Source organism: Propithecus coquereli, unplaced genomic scaffold (genome assembly GCF_000956105.1).
Source record: "Propithecus coquereli isolate 6110/MARCELLA unplaced genomic scaffold, Pcoq_1.0 Scaffold115, whole genome shotgun sequence".
NCBI classification, from domain to species: Eukaryota; Metazoa; Chordata; class Mammalia; order Primates; family Indriidae; genus Propithecus; species Propithecus coquereli.
Window position 1 is genome coordinate 4,755,444 of NW_012135525.1, and position 21,848 is coordinate 4,777,291.

General features: G+C 40.0%; 1 protein-coding gene across 1 annotated transcript in view; it reads left to right on the top strand.

Moving 5' to 3' along the window:
* CCDC6 (coiled-coil domain containing 6) overlaps positions 1–21,848 on the top strand; it is a 109,011-nt gene that overhangs the window by 76,039 nt on the left and 11,124 nt on the right. The window contains exons 4-7 of the mRNA XM_012657629.1: positions 9,158–9,261; positions 11,138–11,298; positions 16,514–16,670; positions 19,248–19,348. Of these exons, the coding sequence (XP_012513083.1) occupies positions 9,158–9,261; positions 11,138–11,298; positions 16,514–16,670; positions 19,248–19,348 (523 nt within the window). The remainder of the gene's footprint in view (positions 1–9,157; positions 9,262–11,137; positions 11,299–16,513; positions 16,671–19,247; positions 19,349–21,848) is intronic.

A 21,848-nucleotide genomic window follows, 5' to 3' on the forward strand; every position in this document is an offset into this window, starting at 1 on the left:
GATGCTACTTAACTTTAGTAGCTACAGCAATGAACTCTTGTGAGTTACACAGATAATCTGTGTATCTTTGTGATTTATGCAACAGTGAACTGAGTGGCTAGTGACTCACATCAGGTCTGCATTCTTGGTGGGGTTTTTTGGTTTCTTTTGTTTTTGTGTGGAACAAGGTGTTTTTTAAATTCATAGGTAGTATGGCCATACTGGGTTTTATTTAGAATTCCACTCATGCTGACATCTGCCCTTGCAGATTCTGGCAGTGAGAAGAAGCTGTCGTAATAGTGCTGCGTAAAGCACCTGCTGATTTCCACATGCCATTTTGAAAACACAGAGGACCACTGTGTTCCTTGAGGGTTCAATCGCAGTAAGGAGATGAAATTTAGTCACCACCATGCATGCATGCTTTGAAGTTTGGTTTAAATACTAAATTCAAATGATGGAAGTCTTGAAACCTTTTTTAAGTTAAACATTTGCATTGCAAAAGTAGTCCATTGCTCTTAAGAAAATTTGGGAAACAAGTACAAAAAGTACAAAAATTACTTAGATGGCAATCCCCAGAACAACTGCTATTTTTCTTCATCTTCCACTTTTATTCTTCCTTCTCGTCCTTCTTAAAAACTAGTGTATAATTTGCTGCCCTGCTTATTATTTTTTTAATAAAACGTTATAACCTGTGTCTGCACATTTAGATAAGCTGTATTGGAACATAGGCAGACATAATTAGTAAACTCTGAAGTCGGCTTGGTGGAATTTTGATGATAGCAAGTCCTTAAGGATGTTTCGGTCACTTGAAAAGCTTGGGTGTAAGTGTTCTACCTGCTGCTCGTTCAGGAGAGGTGGGAAGGAAACCTCAAATCGCAACTGAGGAATAAGTGAGATTTTGTGCCTTGGAAGTAAGCAAACTAGGATCAATACCCCATACCAAAAGAAGCTTCAGCAGGCTCTTTGTTCACTTTATTTGATTTGTTTTGCACTGTAGGAATTGTTGGTATATCATGAAGCCAGCTGAGAGGTCCCACCTCCAGACTTGTCAAAGTAGTTTGAGCTCCACCAGGGGACATGGATAAGTCCCTTTGTAGGATATGGAAAAAGGGAAAAAAATCCCCCAGAATTCCTTTCCTGGACTCCGTTTCAATTAAATAGGAAAACTCACAGTGTTCCATCTTCTCAGACTTTATTTTGAAACATCAGATAACATTTGCCATGTGGATCAGTTTGCATAGATGATGAGACATGATGAGAGGGGAAAAAACTCAAAATGTATTTCCTGTGTAAAAGGAGAGGCACCTCGTCATGGTCCAATGGTGTGCATTTTCTGGTCAGGCAGTGGGGACAAAGACCTTGCCTGTTAAATTGAAGGGCATTAGTGTGCTGCAGTGAGGGCAGTCAGATCTGGAGATATTGTACTGAGACTTTCCTGTTGCTTATAATTTTGAAATTCATGAAGTCTGTTTCTTTATGATCAGAACAAGAATTAGGTCAATGACTTTAAAAAGGTATTCTCCTTAGCTGAACACACATAGCTAATGAATGAATAAGTAAATTTAACATCCCTATGTAAGGAAGTGGCATGAATGTGTTAATGACAATGATTTCTTTATCAAGGAAACTTCTGTTTTGGATAAAACATATCAAGAGAAGTTGCCCTAATGTTATTTTCATAAAGAAGCTTATTTTAGGTAATGGACTGATGGTAGCCACTGGTATGATAGTGTATTTGCTATGGTTGCAGATGTCATTTCTTCCCCAAGAACTTCTCCACCAAACTCTTGATACAGTAGAAGAGTGTGTACCCAGAACTTTGAAACTTGCTTTCCATCAGTGGTAATCATTTGGTAAAAGAACCCCCTACAATAATGAACCCAGTATGCAAATTTGTGTGATAGTATGTTGATGGCAAAGTGATGGAAACCTTAAGTCCAGAAACCATGTGAATCTGAGTAATTAAATGTGTGTCTACTTAATAAAAAGTTCTTCATTTCTCAACATCATTGGAAAAAAGCAAAGTTTATTGAACTGGTAAGCTATGAAATAATGTCATTTTCACACAATAATAATAATGGGATATTAATTTTGTCCCACAGTTATGTCAGTTTCAAAGGACATGTCTAATTTTTATAGGAGCATAATTTGTGAGAAGAAAAAAGATGTAAGCTGTAGTAAAGAAGGTTAATTCTGGGCACTGTGGAAAATTCTGTCTTCCAAATAGCTGAGCGAGCCTGAGCCTTCACTATCACCCTTCTGAGAGATAATTGGCTCATTCTGTATTTTAGATATGTAAATTAATACCCTATTAATGGATTGCTATTTTTGGATGTACTATTACTTCAATTCTATTAGGAAACTCATCAGTTTAAGATTAGATGTCTAAATTTTTTCTAATATAAAAACAGATGTTAAGAAACTGAGTGGGGCAGGAAAAGGTGGGAAGATAAATCAACTTTTACCCAAGGGACAACCATGTTTATCTTGCTGTATAGTTCTTTCTGACTTTCTGTTTTTGCATCTTTTCTTTTTCTTTTTTTCCTCTGCATTTATGATGTAGATAAATTTCTTTTCCACTGTCATTTTGACCTCCTAGACTTGAAAGTGATCATCTTTTCTCCCCATTTTTCTTGCTGCTTATGAGCAGATTTCCATTGGCTCCTTCTGTGCTCAGCATTGCACGAGCCATGGTGACGACCTAGAACTTGTTCTTAATTCTGAAAGAAGTCGCAGCTTGATTAATCAAATGGGCACCTTGAGGGGGCGCTATGGCCTGTGAACACCTGTCTTAATTCATCTGTAACCGAGATTGGCTGCTTGATTTCTTTAAAAGAATACTTTCCAGAAGGCAAGGGTCAAATGTCTTCCACCTTAGGAGGAAAATTGCCAGGGCTAAGCAGAATTCTACTGATCACCTGAACTGATGCTAACACAGGCGGTGCTTAAGTTTTGCTTTACTTGTCTCTGATGCTTTAATTTGTGCAGGTTTTGTCATGGAGCAAAGATCATCGTGCATTGTTCTCGGCTACTTTCATGTCAGATGCACATGATTTATTTTAATAGCTCCCTCTTGAATGTTGTTAGTCACTTCTTTTCAATGTATAGGCAAAACCTGATTAACTCAGATATATGGGAAATAGGACAGAATTGAGGTAAGGTCTTTTATTGTGTGTTTTTGTAGTAGAAACAAAACCGTGCTCATTTTTCCGACTTTGATTTGGTCATTTTTTTGAACATTGTACTGTTATTTTCCCAGATGATTCTGATGTGCCTCCAGGTCAGCACTTTGACCACTACAACATGCATCTGGTATTATATAACAAAGAGATAAGAGCTTGGAGTCAGCCTTTTATGGACTTCAGACGTAACCTGACCTGGAAGGTTTCAGGGGGTTGTCGTGTAAATCCCCAACACATACTCGTTTTCTTAGGATTTGCCTTTTTCTCATTTATAAAAAAAAAAAAAAAAAATCCGGACAACTAAGAGTTTGGTTACTGTATATCACAGAGTATTCTATTTCTCTTTTTAAACTTTACATAAACTCCTCATGTCATCATTTTAAGTGGTTTTTACTATATGTTGTAACAAACTTTTGTGTTCTGTTTATGTGATACCCTTTTTGTTTGTTTCTTCAGAGACAGGGTCTCTGTCGCCCAGGCTGGAGTGCAGTGTTGTCATCATAGTTCACTGCAGTCTCAAACTTCTGGGTTCAAGTGATCCTCCTGCCTCAGCCTCCCAAAGTGCTGGGATTACAGGCATAAGCTACCGTGTCGGCCTGTATGATAGCCTTTATTTCATAGACCTTTCCCTCTCTTTCTTATGTCTGGATTACAAAATGTCTTAATTGTCATGGGCTGCTTTCCAGAATTTGTTTTTAAGTCAGAGGTTTGGGATTCAAAATACATTTTCCCATGGTTACTAAAACCTTTCAAAGTATTAAATAGATTGAAAGGTCCACTAAAATCTTTCAGAATCCCATAGCTGAGCAGAAGAGTTAGGCAGAAGTTCTCATCTGGCTTTTTTGCCAAGAGTTCCTTCTCCCTATCCCAGCATCATAGTCCTTTTTAAATGGGAAAATGCTACAGCAAGAAAGAAACGTAGTATTGGGAGCTCTCAGCTACCCCCTACCTTTTCTGCCGTTTTGGTGGCGGTCGGGATCTGCCTGCTGAGAAGACACAGGTAGGACCACCATGAATTCAGATGAGCCAGCTATGTTTTTATACACTAAGTTTATCCACTGAAAAAGTTCCAAATTTATTTTGGGAACATAATAACTCTTGGCCTGATGTTAATTAACCTGCAATGAGAAGTAGAGCCACTGAAGAGGAGTAGGACTTAGCAGTCTATAGAACTAACTTAATTACAAAGCAGGCTTTCAAATGAATGTTCTGCAGATCAGCCACATCCCTTGGTGTGGTGGGTGCTTACAGGATAATCGCAGTCAGAAGGGGCTCAGACTAGCCTGAGAATTAGATGTTTGGCGAAGGTCGAGTGAGTGCCTGTTGTGTGAACCTTGAATTTTAAAAAAAGTGATCAGATATGATCAGAATGGAGATGGGAGATTATTACACATAGAGACCAGAGTATTGAAAGCACCGTATCACTTGGCTGATGTTTCCATCTCAAGCAAGAATTTCCAACTTACAACCCTGGAAACTTAAACTATCCGATTGTGCAGTGACCAGGACAATGTAAGCACTGAAAATTTGCTGTCTGAATTGGCAGAACTGATATGTGCACTTTGGCTCTAAATGTGTAGGATATGGAATCAGGTAGGCAGGAAGTGGTGGTGCAGGGAACTGATAAAGGACTTAAGGGGAAATTAATCAAGTGGCTTAATATGATTTCCTCTGATTGCTCTTTAACGTCAGAGCTCCTGAAAAGTTGAGATTTTTAAAACTGAAAAAACAAGACAAGAGATCCTGCTTTTTGTAAGGCTGAAGATAATATGGACTATAGCACTGCCAGCCTGTACAGTGAAATACAGTATGTCCTCACTTAACATTGTCGAAACTGCAACTTTACGTGAAATGACGTATAAACAAACCAATTTTACCATAGACTAATTGATACAAACAAGAGTTAAGTTCCTCTGGCATATTTCTGGTCACAAAAATGTCTCCAAACTTCTAAATAAAGGCCCAAAACACTTCTAATATTAAACATTGAAATACATGTGCGCTATCCATACATTGCAGAAAGATCAGTAAACACGAGATAATTATTTACCCAATGTTTGGTGAATCAGTGAGTGACAGGTTGTGGTGGTGGGTTAAATCAAGGCATAAACATTTGCAAAGTGAAAATCGTAAGGACCTTCTACCACCACAAAGTTCAAAAACAAACAATAACAAATATGTCAGGCTCACAGAGCGCTTTCATACTGCATGATTTATCGTGCATCTGTTTATTGTGTAGTTTGAGAACATTTATTTTACAATAACTCTTTCATTTTCTAGCCTGCTTATTCCATCTAGTTCAGGGTGGCAGGTGGCCAAAACGTATCTCGGCAGCTCAGGGTGCAAGGTGGGAACCAGCCCTGGCCAGGACGCCATCCCATCCCAGAGCACACGTACACACACACCCACACTCACTCCAACTGGGACTATTTAGACACCCCAGTTAACCTGATGTGCACATCTTTGGGACGTGGGAGGAAGCAGAGCACCAAGAGAAAACCACACAGACATGGGAGAATGTGCAAACTCCACACACACAGTGGCCCCAGCGGGAAATCAATTTTTTTTTCTCATCAATGTTACAATAAAAAGATGCTGAACTTTCGAAGACCTGCTGTTACTGAGAATCCAAGTTGCTGAGCCGGGGCCTCCTGTGTTGCCTGCTTTTTAGAAATAAACTAGTAGAGCAAATTGGGACAGCAAACCCCAGTTTTCTGCCCAGGGAGCTCTGGTTCCCTGAGGAAGACAGTAGATTGGTAGCTGGTGGTAACTCTACCAATAGGGGCCAAGAAGCTAAGATTCATGTATATTTTCAACCCTGGTTTCCTGTTTCTGTCTGTTGCTGAATACTCTTAGCCTCCCTAAGCTGTCCTTACTTCCTTGCTGTCAGCTACCCCCTACTCTGCTACTCCCACGTGTTGTTGGCAAAGGAGATAGGTCACAAACCACAACATAATTTGCCCCCAGTCCATGTTTCCCTCCAGAGCCCCTGTACTTGCTCGCTGGATGGGACCCAGCAGTTTTGGCTGCCGTGGTGTGACAAGTATCCGCTCCTATCTTGGTAGTGTCACTTGGCCTGAGTCACATCATCTCCTGTGCTAGCAGTTTCTTCAGCTCTAAAATAAAAGGGTGAATTTAAATGATCCACTTTGCCGCCTCTAGCTCCAAAAATCTGTGACTGGACTAGCTTAGCCTGAAGACAACTGCCAGCTTGATATCGGGCAGAGAAGGATAGCATGGGTAGGCTGGAAAGGGACCTCGGAGCTGATCCAGGCCAACCTTCTCGCTCCATGGATGAGAGCATGCCAGCTCATGGAAGGTGAGGGACCTGCTCAGAGCCACATGACCAGTAAGTTGCATGTGGATAAAGGCAGTTTTGTCTTGATTTTGCTTTTCAGAGTTCTTGATTAGCATTATACACTAAAAGTAATTGGGCATAAGTTTCTCTACTAGACATCATACTGCAAAATGATGCCTGCTTGAATTTTTTCTTGCTTACCTACTACCTCCTATGATGCTTTTAAACACTGGAACAGGGTCCTTAAAGGGTAAATGCCTTAGAATTTTGATGTTTCTTAAAAGACATGGCTGTGGATGGTACTTCAAAGCTTGGCCAAAACTATGATGAGCACAGAGAATCACAAAGTTCAATGGTGTATTTCAGGATTTTTCCTCACTGCTGCAGGTAAGAACTGTTTAGCATTTCTGAGGAGCATTTGCTCATTAGCCTGCTCCCAACTTTAGGGCCCATAATGCTTCCGACTTGTTCTGACTCCCTGCCCCCTCTACCCTTTTTGTCCATGAGCTGTTCTTCAGAGTCTCATTCCACCATGCAAACAAAACATTCTGAAGCTCTATTTTCACATTACTATGTGATCTTGGCTCATTCAGTTGCCGAATAAGCTCCACTATATTTATTGATGCTCTACAAGGTGTCAGACCTCGTTCTAGACACGAAGGATACATCCATGAATGAAACAGACAAGAAAATAAGTCTGGTAGAGCTTAGGTTCTGGAGGGCTGCAACAGAAGTAGGACAGATAACCAGATTATCGTAGCCAACAAGTATTGAGTGATCTCCAACTGCCAATCAATTATCAATGATTTGCATGGCTTAACACATTTAATGGTTGCAGTTAACCTAATGAGGCAGATATTATTTTTATGTCTTATTTTACAAATGATGGGAAATGGTGTCTAGTAGTTTTCCCAACACCTAACTAGTGAATGATGGAGCTGAGATTTGAGCCCAGGCATTCGGCTCAAGGTCTGTGATCGTGACCACCTCATTCCACTGCCTTTCTGAGAGAAGCATAATTACAGGAGTCTGTTGTAATGTATCGGCTGCTGCTTTGCCCAAGTTATAGGAAATATTTTGTTCAAACGGCCAGTTGTTTCTACAGCTATTTTTGTAGTGAGAAAAGAAAAGCCTAGAGCTCTGTCATATGTGAGCGTTTTCCCCATCTGTTCGAGACCTCTTTTTCTTCCCTGAACCTTAGACATGATGGTTTCATTATCCGTATATCATTTCCTCCTGGGTCTTGATTGTTTCAGTTCTAAGACAACTGATTTTGTCCGTGGTCATTCTGGCTCATACGTGGAACAGTCACTGCTCACCTTCGCAGGGCGGTCATGTGCTCCTTTGTGAACATGGGCAAGACTTTTGCCCTCTGACCTGACGGGGTTGGTTATCCTAACCATATCTATGGCTTCCTTTGTACTTCTTAAGACTAAGCTACTGTGAGAACAGTTTCAGAAAGAGGAACTTCATATAGGTGTAAAAACAAAACTATACTTCAGGTACTGTTTTCTGATGTTTGATGCTCTGGTTGCTTTAAAAGACTACATTTTGCACATACTGTTGGCTCCACCTTACTGGGTACATTAAGGATCTTTGATCCGTGAGGAACTTGCTTGTGTGACTCACTAAGGAAACGTAACTGTTGACATCTTTGTAACTATGCAATCAAAAATATTTGTTGACTCAACCATTGAAGAGATAAACTGCCATTGGCTGAAGAGGTAGCTTGGGGGCAAGTAACATGGGCTATCTTTAACAAAAAAATTTCCTTTTAAAATTATGTAATATCTCAAACATAGACAAGTACAGAGAATATTACACGTTTCCTCTCCCCACGGCTATGAAACCTATTAATTCACACCTTCTATCCCTCTAACCACCCCTCCTTTTCTTCATATCTCTTTCACAGATACATAATTGCTTCATTTACTAACCTGACCCCCACTAAAATAAAGTTCTGTAAGAACAGAAATTTCTGACTCTTTGGTTCACTGCAACATCCCTATTATGGAATGTCTGGCATTATTCTCAGTATTTATTACATATTGCTCAATATTGATTGAGTAAATGAATTTTCTCATGTTTGCTTCATTTTATGAAATAGAATATGGTTTGGGGTTCCCTCCCTAACCATGTACCCTCCCCCAAATCAAATTTCCCTTCTTCCCTAAAATCCTCAGAGGTAACCAGTATTGTGTTTCATCATGTTTGTTCATGTGTTTATATCTTAGTAGATGTTTATTTACTTCCATTAGCCAGTATGAAGAGTTGTTTTGGGGACACTTAAGAGTTATTGTATATTTATATAAATAGTAATATAACTTTTCTGGTTTACCATTGAACTATATGTAGGAATAAGGGACAAACCCAGAAAAATCCTGGTATGACTAGTGAACAGAACTCCCCCAACCCCCTCTAAGGAAGACTTCCCATGTGCCTTGAATAAATGCTAAAACAAGAAATAGAATTCATGTACCAGACAACAATTAAGCATTAACATCCAAGAGTGAATCTGTCTCAGTTTTTTCAATGAAAGTTTAAGAACTAGATGTACTTAATGTCTCTGTGCCAGAAATTTGGCCATGTCTTTGCAATTTTCTCCAAGTAAGGGCATCTTAATAATTCAGTCAAAAAATGTAATTAACAGAGTTTAAGCGGCCTACCACTCTCAGTAAAATTTTTTTCTTTCCTTTAGTTGAGACGAGAGAAGATTGACCTTGAAAATACATTGGAACAAGAACAAGAAGCGCTAGTTAATCGTCTTTGGAAAAGAATGGATAAACTTGAAGCTGAGAAGCGGTTTGTTTAGTCTTGCTGTTCGATACGGGGTGTGTGTGTGCGTGTGCATGTGTGTGTCTAGAGTACTGTTCTGGATGTGACTGAGGGATAACAATGGGGTGTTTTCATTTCTTGGGTGATGCATATCATTTTAATTTGCCAAAGGAAAAAAATGTTGAAAGCTTTCTGAACTATTCCCATGTTGGTCACCTCTTTATTCTTTGCTATCATATTGTCCCAGCAGAATTTCTTTTTATTTGATGTTGCAGGGCTGTGACAGAATTAGTCATGGGACTATTGTTCACCTTTAAATTCTTTTCAAGGATGGTTGCAATTTCAACTTTTCATCTTATTGAACTGGCCTCTATCAGTTTTCTTCTAAAGTACTTAGGATATACTGTGTACTGTTAATCATTACATGTCTCTACAATTTACTTCATTAGGAAGACTAAGATTTTAATAGAAAAATTATTTGTTTTAAAATCTGCTGTAAAGAAATACCCTTGGGGTTCTTTGTGTTAAATGTACGTATGTAGCTGTGAAATGTCATTCAACAGCAAACATCCTTGAACCCCTTTGTGCAAGATACTGTTAGGCCCTTATTCTCAAGCACTGTGTACTTTGGAGGTGGGTGGGGGAGAGCCTGTAAAAACGGCAGGAAGGGTCTGTATGTATGTAGGATGTGTGTGTGGGCATAAAACATGAGTTTTTAAAAAATGTTCATTAATCCACTTCACTGGGATCTTTTGTTTGCCACCCAAAGTCTTTCTGCCTTAAGTATTTGGTTTGGATGCATATTCAGAAATTGTTTTGAGTTCACCTCTGGATTTGCAAAATACAGATGTACCACATAATCATAAGAAAAGTGAAACTTGGAGCTGTTACTACAGGAAATATCAAGCTATTATTGAATCAGCAATATTTTGCATTATTGTAGCAATACTACTAAGTTGAATTATGAAAAGTGATTTTATATAATAAATGAAGGGACCATTAAAATATTTAACATACTAGTTTCCTCAACAAGGGCAGACCCAGAGGTAATTCAGTTTGCACTCAGGCAAACTCAAAGGTTCAAAGTTAAAAATGAAAGAAAACCAAAGCCCCAGCAGCTTATAGAAAGGGACATAGAGATATGTTACTGCTCAATCTTCTTTTGCAGAAAGCATTAATAATTGGAGATTTTAGATATATATTAGTACCAAATTACGAGGTTGAGCAGTATGAAATTGTCATTTGGTAGATCAAAAGCTGTTGAATGTCAACATTTTATGTGTTTCAACCTAACAATAATTGGTGGAGAAGGTGACACCACCAATTACTAACCCAATAATTTTGGTTTTCTTTTGTTTTTAACTTTTTACCTTTGCTGTTGCTGTAAGCAAAAGGCTTTCAGTCCAGTTTGCCATGCCCTCAGGATTGGTTTTGCAGGAGGGAATTTTAGAAGTTGAGTCTCTTTATGTGACTTCACCCTCCAAGGAGACTTCTAATAGTTCATAGTTTTAACCAAAAGTGGTAAGAGAGCAGAATCCCTTTAGTATCTGCATGCCCTCAGCCCGGCATGTTGAACGTTTAGTCAGCAGATAATTCTGAGCACATACAGTATTCCAGGAGTCATAATCAGAACCAAATGTTAAATAGAGACTTTTCAGTGTTGCTTAATTACCAGTGATCATTTAAAAGAGAAAGAGATTAGATCCTTCAGCTCTGCCCTTTGACCCGAGATACCAGGTAAGGGCAACCAGAAGTTGATGCAAAATGGGCAGAGGAAAGCAACCCTGTGAATTCTGGCGATTAACAGGCGCTTGCCTTCAAAACAGACCTGCCAGCTAGCATGTTGTTTTGTCTTTTCAAGGCAAACTATTTTTCACTGTTGGAATTTTTCTTTCCAATGAAGAATCCTGCAGGAGAAATTAGACCAGCCCGTCTCTGCTCCACCATCGCCTAGGGATATCTCCATGGAGATTGATTCTCCAGAAAACATGATGCGCCACATCAGGTTTTTAAAGAATGAAGTGGAGCGGCTGAAGAAGCAACTGAGAGCTGCTCAGTTACAGCGTACGTAGCCTCCGGTTTCGTTAGTTTTCATTAGTTTCCTGTCTATAGAATTAACACGTTTACCAAACACAGGGTATTACCAAATTATATACTGTTGAATTAAATTCATTTTTTATTTTATTACCAATACATGTTTACATAAATTTATCATCCTGGAATATATATATATTTTTAAGTATTATAGTAGAGGAGGGCAAACAGTTAAGAATACTTTTAGAAAATAATTCAAATCATTATTTTGAATTATTTCAGCAGGGCCCCGAATCACACATAGTATTTTTAGGCTTCTCCCCTGTGTTCATCTCTAGGATTGTGCTAACAAAAATATTGCAGGAGACCTCAGTGCACTTCTGGAATATTAAGGCACAGAACAGAGTGTTTACCTTCCTTACTACTAAATTTAGCCTTAGCTGACATTTGTTCATGGTATTTGAAAAGTAAATGCTTTGGAAATTTATGCTCAGTATTTTGGAAGAGGCCAAGAAGCTGAGTTGAAAATCAAAGGAACTAGATTTCCGAATACTTGAATAAGTCCCTGTCATTTTTTTAGGTCTCTCCTAGTTCTGCATTTTGGCTGCTCAAATTAATTTTTTTTTGAATAGATAATACAGTGAAAAGTATGTAGTGAAAAAATAAGTCTCTTGAACTCCTGGTCTCCAGCCACCCAGTTCCCACAATTAGACATTTTTGCCATGTTCTTCTAGATATGTGAACTTGTGTACATGACATTCTTCTATACAAATACACTTGACCCTTGAACAACATGGGAGTGTGCAGGTCCATTTATACGCAGATTTAAAAAAAAAATAAATATAGGCAGCTTTCTGTATCTGTGGGTCCCACATCTGCAACCAAATGCAGATGAAAAATACAGTGTTTGTGGAATTTGAAACCTGTGGATATGGTTTTTCATATACATGAGTTCCGCAGGGCTGACTGTGGGACTTGAGTATGTGTGGATGTTGATATACTCGGCGGTCCCGGAACCAATCCTGCACAGATACTGAGACAACTGTACTAATACAATGAACATATTCTTTTACACCTTTCTCTTTTCACTTATATGTCATGTAATTTTTTTTCCCCCGTCAGTATATACAGAGCTGCCTCAGTCCCTTCTTTAAAGACTGCATAATATTTGTATGGATATGCTGTAATTTAACTAGTCCCACACCAATGGACCCTTTTTGGTGGTTATGCCACACAAAGCCACAGTGAATATCTCTGTACACGTTTGATGCTTATGCAAGAATACTTCAGGATAGATTCCAGGAAGGGATTTGCTGGGTCAAATAGAATGTACATTCAACATTTCAGCGTTTCTCATCTTTATGTTTTCTTCTTTGAAGTCCATTGCGAGTTCTAATCCAGTGGTACATCTGAGGTGCATCAAGATCATCCTTGGAACCTTTAAAAAGTATGGTGTGTTAGTTTCCTATTTCTGCTATAACACATTACCAAAAACACAATGATTATCTTCTAGTTCTTGAGGTCAGAAGTCTGAAATGAGACTCACTGTACTGAAATCAAGGTGTCCACAGGGCTGTGTTCCTGCTGGAGAGTGTGGGAGAGACTGTTTCCTTGCCTCTTCTGGCTCCTGGAGGCTGCCTGCGTTCTGTGGCACCTGGTCCCTTCCTCCTAGTGCATCACTCCCACCTCTGCTCCTGTGGTCTTGTCTCCTTTCACTCTGACTCCCCTGCCTCCTGTAACCTGTAATTAGGACCCTTGTGACTGTGTTGACCGCTCCCCCCCATAATCCAGAATAATCTCCCCCTCTCAAGGTCTTTAGCTCAATCACATCTGCAAAGGCCCTTTTGTCATCATATGTGGTCATGGCATTTGCAGGTTTTGGAGATTAGGATGTGGACTTCTTTAGGGGACCATCATTCTAACAGCATCCAGGTTTCTGGGCTTTCTCTGGGGGTCAAGCCTGGTCCTCAGCCTTGTCCTCTGAATTTTTTTTTTTTAAATACAAATAATTCTGGCATATACCTCAGATTGATAACTACTACATATATTCCATGAAAACAAATGAGATGAATCAGAGATTTCTCAAATATTATTTGAGGATGGTTTTGAGTTTTTGCTGTGTTGGGCAGACAAATATCCTTTTACACCTTTCTGAACTCTTTCCAGTGCCATCAGGTTGCATTTTTCTTCCTCATTTATACTCGTTTGTCGTGCCCCAAGCAGAATCTTTAGAAGAAATTTGGGAAGAATTTTTTGTTCTTGCTTCTTGCTCCATACTGTGCTGTTTGGTCTTCAAAGAGAACGCAGATACCAACAGGCACCCGTAAGTGCTATTTTAATTTTGTGAGGACGGAGAAAGCTGAACTGAAAAAGCAGCAAGTGGCACTTAGCTGCTTGCCGTGGTTTGGATTGAGCTTAGAGGATGAGTAATGACGTTATCTCATCCAGCTGCTTCATTCTCCTTAGGTTACATCTAACCAGCCTCCTTTGGATGCAGCTGTGGCAGGTGGTGCTTCACTAACTGCACCTGAACTCGAACCTCTCTCAGTAGTTCTCAGTGATGGTTAAAGATTGGAGTCTCCTGTGGCTAGGCCTCTTCCTCAGGGGTTCTACTTTAATTGGTTTGGGGTGGAGTCTGGGATTGGTATTTCCTAATCATGAACTTGAAAGGGAAGGCAAAATGGGCAGGCCACCTTTGGATCATTTGGGAGCCACCTGTTTGGAATCCGTCTGGACTTAGCTCACAGTATCTTTGAACACAGTCCTCACTTAACATTGCCCATGGGTTCTTGGGAACTGCGACTTCAAGCAAAATTATATACAAGTAATTCTAGCATATACCTCAGATTGATAACTACTACATATATTCCATGAAAACAGATGAGATGAATCATATAACCAAACCAATTTTATCATAAGCTAATTGATATAAACAAGAATTAAGTTCCTACCACCTACATACATTGTTTCACTTAAAGTCGCAGTTTCCAAGAACTTACGGCCGATGTTAAATGAGGACCTACTGTACTGGAAAATGACTGGAGATGGGGAGATATAAGCTATGGCCCCTAAGTACTAGGGAGCTCTGAGTGCAAGAGGAAGGAGGATGCCTCATGGGAGTAAATCCAATGAGATGTGGCAGACCGCACCTGAGGAATGCCATGATGTCAGCTGTCTGTGCCTGATTCTGACACCAGAGGTGTTGGACCTGGTTCCTTCTCTGTGCCTTTGGCTTCTAGGTTAATTGCTGAACTGTCAGGATGTTTTGCCAACTGGACACTTCAGAATATTCTTATCTATAGATTATTGTTTAAGGATCCCTTGGCTGAGTCTGCATATGCTAAACAATTGCCATTTTCTTTGAAAGACAATGTTTCCTCTAAAATTATTCTTGGAGCCTCATGAATTCTCAATTCTGCAAAGGATTCTGTGTCACTCTCCAGCACACTTTCAACAAGGCATTAGAGGATTCCTATTATGGAAAAGAAAGTCAACTGGCTCTAACAGTTTCCCTTCTAGTTCTAGAAACGGTAAATACTTCAAGGGGCCAATCCAGTGCTGCCTGTAGAGTTAAGTGAGAAATTCTGCACACTTGCATATTTGGGATGAAATCGTTGATATTAAAAGTGTACTTTGTAAATATTTTCCCTGCATGCCTTCAATTAAAGAGATTTTTCTGTCTGGATTAGACAGCAGGGTTTCTGGCTAGATTGAAAACAACCAAGGGATTTAGTGTTAGTGCACATAAGAGTGTTTAATAATTTTAGTATTTTTATTTCAATTTCTAAAATAAGGATATCTTAGAACTTTTGTATATTCTGTAATGATGCTGTCTTGGAAATCACTGAATATTTATCATCAAAAGTCATTATTTGCTGAAAGTCCAGACCTTTGTAGAGTTGCTTAAAACTGAAACTAATTGGGTGGACATTGAGAGCTGAAGTAGGGTCAGTTTGTGGGAGAGAAATGCTCAGTGTGGCGTTCAGTTCCTTCCCTCTTCCTTCAGTTTTGGTCTGGGCTAATAATGTGGAGCAGCATCCTGTACGAAACTCTTAGACGTGCTCATGACCACTCCAAGTTTATAGTTGTTTTTCAGAAAAAGAATAATATAGACATTTTACTTTTCTCAAGTTTATTGACTGATACAAGGAAAAAGTGAAGCAAAAAGATGGGTAGATGCCAAGTTTTATATTAAGATTATTTTGGTTGCTTGGTAACAACAGTCTGAGATTAAACCAGAAAGGGATGGCGGAAGGCACGTCTTGCCTTTCATTGGAAGGGTGTGGAGTGTGCCAAAGAGCAACCTCAGAAAGGCAGGGATTGTGATAGCTCCAGGGAACTTAGCTGAAGGAGACTCAGAAACCCCATAAAGATGTCAGTTCCCCGTTTCAGATTCCCGGGGGAAGGAATGGCTCAGCCTGAGTCCAACATCTGGCCGCAGGGCTAGCCAGCTCTGCCTTGGGAGACAGGCGCTGGAGCGGAGACCTGGAGAAAAGGGGCAGCTCCTGAGGGAGGAGTATTCGTCATAAGCGAGACACCATCCCATGAGGTGCAGGCTGTATACAGATCTTTACCTGCCGTCTGACTCAGGTTGTGTACAAGTCAGGGCAACAGAATTGTGCACACGCCGCAAGTTAGGCTCATTAGAAATATTAATCTGAAGTGTTCTTGTCTGCTATGTCAATCTCTGTTTTCATAAAACCAGTGTTAATTGTTATCACATGTGTTCCTCTAGTGCAGTGGCTCTCAGCCTCCAGCACCATGCACGGTGAACATGTTGACAAGTGTGACAGGCCTCCCTAGGTGACTCACTGGGTCTGGAGATGAGAGTCAGCCACATTGGTGCCTAGAGGGGAGCCCGTGGGCAGAATCTGGGCTCTGTCCTCTCCCAGCTCCAGCAACAGAAAGAAGAGCTGTGGTAGCTAATCCTTCTGGACTTAGTTACAGTCCCACCAATTCCTCTTCGTATAAAGCACTTTAGAGTGCAAGTGAGTGGGAGTGAAGATGCCTAACCCCCCAGCACTGCCTTCTATATATTTTTCTAAATGCAAATCATTGATAAACTTCAATGCTTGGAATAAACTTTAAATCCAGATTCCATCTGAGTGTGTGAGAGCAAGAAAGACTGTCTTGAAACAGTTCCTTCTGTCTATGGCATAGGCACTGAACTTGAGCCTTTTTTTTTTTTTAAGATTTGGGTATGATTGCATGAAACATGGTTTGATTGATAACCTTGGCTTTTCAGATTCAGAGAAAATGGCACAGTATCTGGAGGAGGAACGTCACATGAGGGAAGAGAACTTGAGGCTACAGAGAAAGCTGCAGAGGGAGATGGAGAGAAGAGAAGCCCTTTGTCGACAGCTCTCTGAGAGCGAGTCCAGCTTAGAAATGGATGACGAAAGGTATGTGCATGTGCTGTGAGCCTTTAAAAAAAAAAAAAAACAAAAAAAACAGGCTCCATGAGCCTTCTCTTTGCACTGTTAGATAGAGAAGGAGATGGCTTAAATATTTATTTCTTGTGCTGATGAAAACCACTACATTAAAGTAGATGTTGAGAATGGGATGTAAATGAAAAAGATTGATCATTTTCCTTAAACACAAAAAGAAGAAAAAATTGCCTCTTTAAAGCTATTTGGTGGGGAGAAAAATGGAGGCAGGGTTTGCATTTGTTGCTGAATTAGTCTAATCCTGTGTTATATCTGTTTAAAGCGTGGGAGCGTATCAATTCCTGTACTGTGAATGGATAAGCAAGCTGTAGTACAGTGTGAAGAAAGAAATGCAGGCATAATTGAAAAGAACTAGCAGGAGACGGGTAGAGGTTGTTGAAATCCCAAGGACTTGCCTTAACACACTTGATAACTTTTGATCCTTTTTGCAACTACTTTTAAAAAAATAAAACTAATATATTTCATTCATCTCTTTAAGCCCAAGCATTGAACCCCCTTATTGCCCTACTGTGCATGGGCTGGAATAAGAGTCATCCTTCGGTTAACTAGAGGAAATGGTCTCTGGACTCGGCATTTGCCGCTCACCCAGATCTCCCTCTTTCTCCTCCTCTAAACGTGGGAATAAGGTGGTGGTTAAGATAAGCAACAAACATAAGTGGAAAAAATTGTTCAATCAGCAGAGAAACCCAACAGTTGGGGAATTAGCCTTTCTCTGAACCAGATCATTTCTGCAGAGAAATTTCCCATTCTGGATCAGGGGTGCCTGGCCTTATGCAGGCCAATATACCCCAGTACGAGAGGTGGGACCGAGCATCACCGAGGGCCTCCAGCAGGTGTGAGCATCCGGTGTCTGAGACCAGGGTCTGCTAATGCCTGTGGCAGGTAGTACTGTTGATGCCAAAACAAGTCCAAAAACATGTAGGCAATAGTAGCACATCTGTTTCTATTGTGGAATAGATCTAGAGGACTAACAAAGCTTTTGTTCAGTTTGCTGTGGACAGTGGTATTATTGTTTTAAGAAAAATGTGAGATTTTCTATAATGAAAGTCTATATTTTTGTATTGAGAAAAAAATTTGTAAAGACAACAGGTTATCCAATTTTAAATTTCTATGTGTATCCTTCATTTGAAAAGAATAAAGATTATTTGTTTCTCAAAAGTCTGTATTATAAACCCTCTAAAATTCATATCTTCTGAGAACCATTTGACTACGAACATCAGCTGGAATACTAAATAGCTTATCAACGACTTTACTAACTACCTGAAGACACAGAACAGACCATATACAGCATCCTGTACCCAATTTTGGATTAGACACTCTCTCGGGGACAGTTTTTTCTAACTACTATGACAATACTGAAGCTACTTTAGGTTTCCAAATAAATTTTTCCAAAACTGGCATTCACTCCAGAAGGTTTGCCTTACTTTTTGTAGGTCAGGTTATCCCAGATAGAATACAGCTGTCCGATAAATATTTCTCTCTCTACTAGGAATGACACCACATTGGGGAGAAAGAAAATAGTCTGGCACCTAAGACGACAAGAGACGTCTTAGCTGCCTAGTGATGTAGACTACAAGGAGAAGTCCCACCCGGTGCCACATGGTGGGCTGCTCTAAAGACAGTAGGAGGAATTAGTGGTGGGTATCTAGTTGAGAGATACGTGTCAAATTAGGGAACCTGTTTTGCTGAAGTTGAATAAACCTGCTTAGAATGGCTGTGTTGAAGTTCCTCACGTGAACTGGTGACGCCACGGCTGAGATCTTCACTGGGATAAAGGTGCACACATATGTGGCCAAAGGCCTGTGAGGATGGTTTATCAGGAAGTCTCTCAAGCAGAAATTTCTCTGTGTCAGCATGCTGTGCTTGTTTCACAGAGTGAAAGCTGATGTTCCTGATGATCACACTTCAGCATTCCTCTCAGGTCTGGTGTGACTTCCAAATTTTCCGGGAAGAAGTCAGACTCAGCATGGTGTGGCCAAGTGTGACCAGCTGTAGGTGCTCGCAACTCGTGCCTTTTATTAAATTCTATTATGTGACTGTCACTTAGGCAAGGCTTGCTTGTAAACAGTTGATGTTCAGTTCACAGGAATATGTATCTTTAAGCTTTAATTTGATGACATAAATCTCAGAGGGCTTGCTTGGTTTTGAGTTTCAAATAACAACGTAAATGTAGCGATTGAAACGTGGGCATCTTTGTAGCTCTTGGGACAGTGGAGGTGAATTTCTACATAGCTGTTGTGTGATGGAAAAAAGGCTGATCCTCTCTGTTGTATGGCACAGCTCTGTCACCAGGCCTCATCGGCAGCTAAAACTTCCTGGATCCCCTAACCTGTGCTGCTGTGGCATGAGATTTGTCGAACTGTGGAATGGTGTAACTCTGGAATTCATTATATAAATGTCTCCTAGCTATAGCATCACTCTATAAACATTCAGGATTTTGACCTCAAGATGTGAACCCCAAACATTTTCTCATAAAAAGTCTCATAAGTACTGTTTAAATAGTGGTTCTGATCATGTCTTCCTCTCTCTTAGGTATTTTAACGAGATGTCTGCACAAGGATTAAGACCTCGCACTGTGTCCAGCCCAATCCCTTACACACCTTCTCCGAGTTCAAGCAGGCCCATATCACCCGGTGAGCTCGTGTCTTTGGCTACTTGAGTGACTGATTTCTGGTACATTTAATAGGCAACACCTGATTATGTTCCCTTCTAGTGTATAAACATCTTATAAATAGAAGATGGTTGTGTCTTTCAAAAACATCAAAAACAAATCACTATCAAGGCTGAGAGTCTTAGCTCCAAATTTTAAGCATAAATGCTGTAGCATTTTTTTTTTTAAAACCTAAAAGGAATTTGACTTCAAAACACCTTTTTAAAAAGACAACTGTCTTTGATTGTGATTTTAAGTGCCAACAGATGTACAGAAACCGTGGGTAGATTTCCAATATGCATCGTAACTCATCTTTTATGGGTTCTTTTACTATATTCCCCATATGTTATCTCATTTTTATCCTCAGAATAATTGACACAGGCATCATTTTTCCCATGTTAAAATGAGGAAGCAGCAATTCAGAGGTTCACTAATACTGGTCACACAGCCAGGAAGTGGCAAGGCAGGGTGTCGCTGTTGCCAAAGCCTCTGTGTTCTTTCTAGCATGAGCTGCCTCCTGATATTTCCAGTGGTTTGTGAGTGGGACCTGGCCGCACTAGGCAGGCTATAGAAGAAAGAACGAACTTCTGTCAGGCAGTCTGCTACTGGCTTTGCTCTCAGCAAGCCAAAAAGGCTTGCTTGTCTCATCTGACCCCAAAAACTCTCTCCCTGAAGTCTCTGGCTCTGTACCAGCACTGCATGGGGCTCTCAGGCCAGGAGGGCAAGTAAATGATCCAGCTGGGGAGAAAAAGGAAACAGAGGAGGGGATGGGTGGCCAGCTGAGTGCAGCGGGGAGGAGGGGAGGGAGACGAAAGGGTGGCAGGCCAAAGGATTGCATCTTGTGACCAAAATGAGGAGACTGATTTTCTTGTGCTTGCTGGTAAACAGATTTTCAAGAGTTGGAGAGAAAAGTGTGGGGGTGGGGTGGGGTGAAAGAGGCGCTTCACAATAGAGTGAGGTGACTGCTTTGAAGGGTGGTAGTGTGAAGGTTTTAGCAAGTAAAACAGCTTTGCCTTAGAGTGACATTTCATTTTGTTTAATAATTAAAATGAGAGATGTCCTTAGGGTTCATAAAGGGGAACGGCACTGTAATGCAGGTTGCCGTAGATAGATAGCGTGAGATAGAAAAGGCTTGGTTTTGTTAGTTTAGGTTCTAGCCCAGCACTGTGCTGCTGTGACTTTTTTTTTTTTTTTTTTCCACTTAAGAGGAGACAATCAAAAGATACAGTCCAGCACGAGCTGGCAGCCTTTGGACCTTTAGACCCACGTACTCTCTAGTGTCAGGCGGGATAAGGAGGGGCTGACTGCAGACCAAAAGGACTTTCTATCCTGGATCCATGGCATGATCATCACCCCTTGTTCTTCCGAAAAGGATGCTCCTGACTTTTGTTTCCCCTACCCTCCAGTGGCCTTAAGTCTCTCTGCAGAAGCTTCTCTTCTAGGCTGCCTGTCAGTTTTCCCAAAATAGCCCTTGAGTTTCATTACCATGATAAAGGTCTTTTTTGCCTTCTGATTTATTGATGTGAAGGGAATTTGTGAGTCAAGAAGCAGCAAGATGGAGGTTATTTTGTAGTTGATGGTGATGCTGATTCATAGTTAGTATAATTTAATACCCTGTTTGATTTCTTTAAGCCTAAAGAAATCCTTAGAGACATATAATTTCCAATTTGATTAAAAAGAGTATTACAATCATTGAAAAGAGAAAAAAGCAAATGTCAGATCTTGGTTGGGAATACTACTTCTATTATAACAAATGTTCTGCAGGAAAATCTTGGATTCCATTTATATAATTTTGACTTTCACTGCACCTGTACCCAGAGAGTGACCTATATCAAGTGTGGGACTTGACTGGATGGATAAACTATTTGATTTTCATTAAACTATATAATAAGTAACACTTAGATTTTTTTCCCTTTCAGCTAGCCAAAATGAGAGTATTTTTATTCTGTTTTAAGTTCTATAATATCATCAAAGTAGATTTTGTCTCCTATTTGGCAGCAAAATTACTCCATTCTAATCTAATACATTGCAGTGCTATACATAATAGATCACCGAAACCTGAATATTTTAGTTTTCTTTTCACTTTAGATTTTATTGGAAAAATTTGCAGTTCTCAGTATTAAGAATATCTAATCACTTCCTTAATGGAAATGTGCTGTTTGACTAGTGTTCATTTCTATTGTAAACAGTTTGGCTCTTCTTCTTCCCTTTCCATTTTTGGTTAACATTGGAAATCTTGCATTTTCACTCACTTGAAATATTTTGCATCCTATTTCACAATTCGATTGAAAGATATATAGCCTAGAACTTACCAAACATCCTCTTGGTTATATGTGGACTTCTCTATGTGTATTACATTTGGCACCAATGTTACTTTTCAACAATTATTTTTCAGGTTGTCCCTTACTTTATACAGCCTAAGAAAAGGACTTTCCCAGTTAACATGTTTTGATGTGTCTAAATCGGGGATAGGCAATAATAAA